The sequence below is a fragment of the Fundulus heteroclitus genome, chromosome 13, assembly GCF_011125445.2.
Source record: "Fundulus heteroclitus isolate FHET01 chromosome 13, MU-UCD_Fhet_4.1, whole genome shotgun sequence".
NCBI classification, from domain to species: Eukaryota; Metazoa; Chordata; class Actinopteri; order Cyprinodontiformes; family Fundulidae; genus Fundulus; species Fundulus heteroclitus.
The window spans coordinates 33,537,221-33,540,196 of NC_046373.1; the positions used below are offsets into that span (position 1 = coordinate 33,537,221).

The 2,976-nt window shown below is 43.5% G+C and overlaps 1 protein-coding gene across 1 annotated transcript in view; it reads left to right on the forward strand.

Moving 5' to 3' along the window:
- Window positions 1–1,696: 1,696 nt before the first annotated feature.
- The window catches only part of LOC118565482, a 23,062-nt gene continuing 21,782 nt past the window's right edge, over window positions 1,697–2,976 (forward strand). Inside the window, 1 exon segment of the mRNA XM_036145894.1 lies at window positions 1,697–1,843. Within this exon segment, the coding sequence (XP_036001787.1) occupies window positions 1,697–1,843 (147 nt within the window).

Below are 2,976 nucleotides of genomic sequence, written 5' to 3' on the forward strand. Positions count from 1 at the left end.
CCGCCCTTATCAAGGTGTTTAATGACATGCATATAAATACAGATTGTGGAAGAACCACCGTGCTGGTACTATTGGACCTCAGTGCAGCATTTGATACTGTCGATCACTCCATCCTGTTAGAACGCCTGGAAAACTGGGTCGGCCTCTCTGGTACAGCTCTCCACTGGTTTAAATCCTACTTAAAGGACAGGGACTTTTTTGTGTCAGTAGGTAACTTTACATAACCTGACAGAAGCCAGACGCATGTCGCTCCGCCTAGCTCCACTCACATACATCTGGGACACCGCCATAGGAATTGCCTTTATTGAAGGCTGAGCCTTGTCAAAAATTCTTGCATATGATTGGATAAGCCACTTGTCTGTCATCTTTATTGACGTGCTATTTCAACCACTCACACCGAAGCTAACCCGTGACGCTGATGAGAGCGACGCAGGAAAAAAAACAACTTTTTTTTATGTGTTTGCGGCTCTAGAGGCACGCATTTTATTGACAGTGTGCTGACAGGAAGAGGGGGAAGACAGGCGGCAAAGCGCCGCGGGTCGGAGTCGATCCCGGGCCGACCGCATTGAGGACTAAAGGCCTCCTAATATGGTTCTTGCTAACCGCTAACCGCTCCGGGGCGCGTCCGCGTCTGCAGAACCACAGATCATAACCACATAACCACATAACCACATAACCACAGATCACTTGTTATTCAGTAATATTTACTGTGCTACAAAACATCCCTGATTTTGCTTCTTTGAGTTACATTATCTGAAAACCTACAACCTCCTCATTGCCTTGCAATTCAACCCTGCAAGGGCGCAGCGCTGAGTGCCTGTTCAACCTCTTTCAAAATCTCACTCCAAGATTTGGTGAAAAGTCGGCAGCCCTGTGTCATAGTTTGGATTTTGGTTTGATTTTGTGCTTTGATTCTGTTTATGTAATCAGTTTACTTGTGTTCTGCCACTGTTTAGTTTTCTCTGTTGTGAGTTTTCTTTTGTTCCTGTTTGTGCAGTTATTGTTTAGGTTTGGTTTCTGATCTGTTCTTGTTTTGGGCCTCGGCACTGATGACTGGTCTAATTACTTATTGTACACACCTTCCAAACTCCACCCGTCCTGCAATTCCCTCTCACAGGTTTCACCTGTTTCTACCTTCATATAAACTGTTCAGTCGAGATATCAGTGCCAGGTCGTCTTGTTGAGTTTGTTCATGTTACGCGTGAGTCTTATCCAGTTCAGTATCTGTTTCTGTTCAGTTTTTGGGTTTTGACCCTGTTTACCTCCAGAGATCTGAGCCATTCGGTTCCTGCCTGTTTTGTTCCTGCCTTTGCCTGGCCAGATGGACTGTTTGTTCTTTCTGCCGTCTTTGGTACGACGGTCTTATTGGTTTTTGTTCCTGTTTTTGATTTTTGTTATTAAAGAACCTGTTCTGAACCTCTGCTGGTCTGGCTGAATATTGGGTCCTCTGTCTCAGTTCATTACAAAAGATGCTCTGCACACCTGTGGATACCCTAACCGGGCCTTTGTCAAATCAGCAAGTAAAGCCAAATGATACATTGCAGAACAGAACATAGAGAAGAACAAGCGCAAAAACATCATCATTCCATAAGTTGCTGAAGTCTTTAGACTTTCTCTAAACACAGTACATTTCAAACCCAACAGGACCCTCAGACAGAGGCTGGTCCATCCTACGGACAAAACCACTAAGCCTAAGATGAGCGGAGTGGTGCAGTTCAGTGTTGTGAGGTATGTTCTGATCTTTATATTGGAGAAACCAAACAACCTTTCCACAGACACATGGCTCAACACAGGAGAGCTACCTCCTCCGGAAAAGACTCAGCTGTCCACCTACACCTCAAAGGTAAAGGACGCTCTTTTGAGGACTAAAATATTCACATTTTGTACAGAGAAGACTGATGGTTTGATAGAGGGGTAGAGGAAGCCATTTCTGTAAAGCGAGAAAAAACAACTTTAAACAGAGGATGAGGGCTCAGGTTGTAACTTTCAAAATTACAACACAGCAATAGACCAGTTCACGCGTGACATCACGCGCTACATCCAGGTCCCGCGGGTAGGCAAAAACAGTATTGTTCTTGTCTACTACCACGACAAAACGGGCGTGGTAGTAGACGAGCGTGCTTTTAGTTCGTTTATTTTTGGAATCTAAATAATGCCTACGACTTGTTGTGCTCCCGGTTGCACACAGAGGCATTCCAAGTCGTCGGATGTACGCTTCTTTCGTTTACTGAAGGACAAAGAAAGAAATGGATAATTTCAATGAATAGGATACAGGCAGAAAATCCCAATCGACTGTGGGAGCCATTATACCGCAACAGAATTTGCAGTCTACACTTCATCTCCGGTAAATAAAACTTAATTTTGCACTGGTCATTGTTCTACTTAACACTAGAAGTCCCAGAGATACGAGAATTTTTGTCAGCCTCCAGTCCCCCCGACAGTACTTCACAACTCATGAATCCCTGTTCAGATGTAAATGCCCCATTAGCCCTGTCGTTGGAGAACCATTCCACCCTCTTCAGTTTTGGTTTCAGCTCAAGCCTCTCTGTTGACGAGTGTTTTACCTGAGAGCACGGGGGAAAAATCCTATTTGTAATTAAATATAACTAGGTCTACGTCATCAGTGTCGCCAACACCGGAATGATTTCAGACAGCGGAGTGGAGCCACCCGCGCAGCGATCAGCTGATAACTGATCAATGAAAATGCTGCATGTGCTGGAACGCTTATATATTTTAATATTTATACAATAATGACCACCTGCCCTATTTACTAGGGGGCAAATATAACTCAAGTAACGCTCTGCCGCAGCCCCGGCAAGGCAAAGCCGCATATATATGTATGTATGTATGTATGTATGTATGTATGTATGTATGTATGTATGTATGTATGTATGTATGTAGGTAGGTAGGTACGTACGTATATATATATATCTATATATCTATATATATATCTATATCTATATATATATATATCTA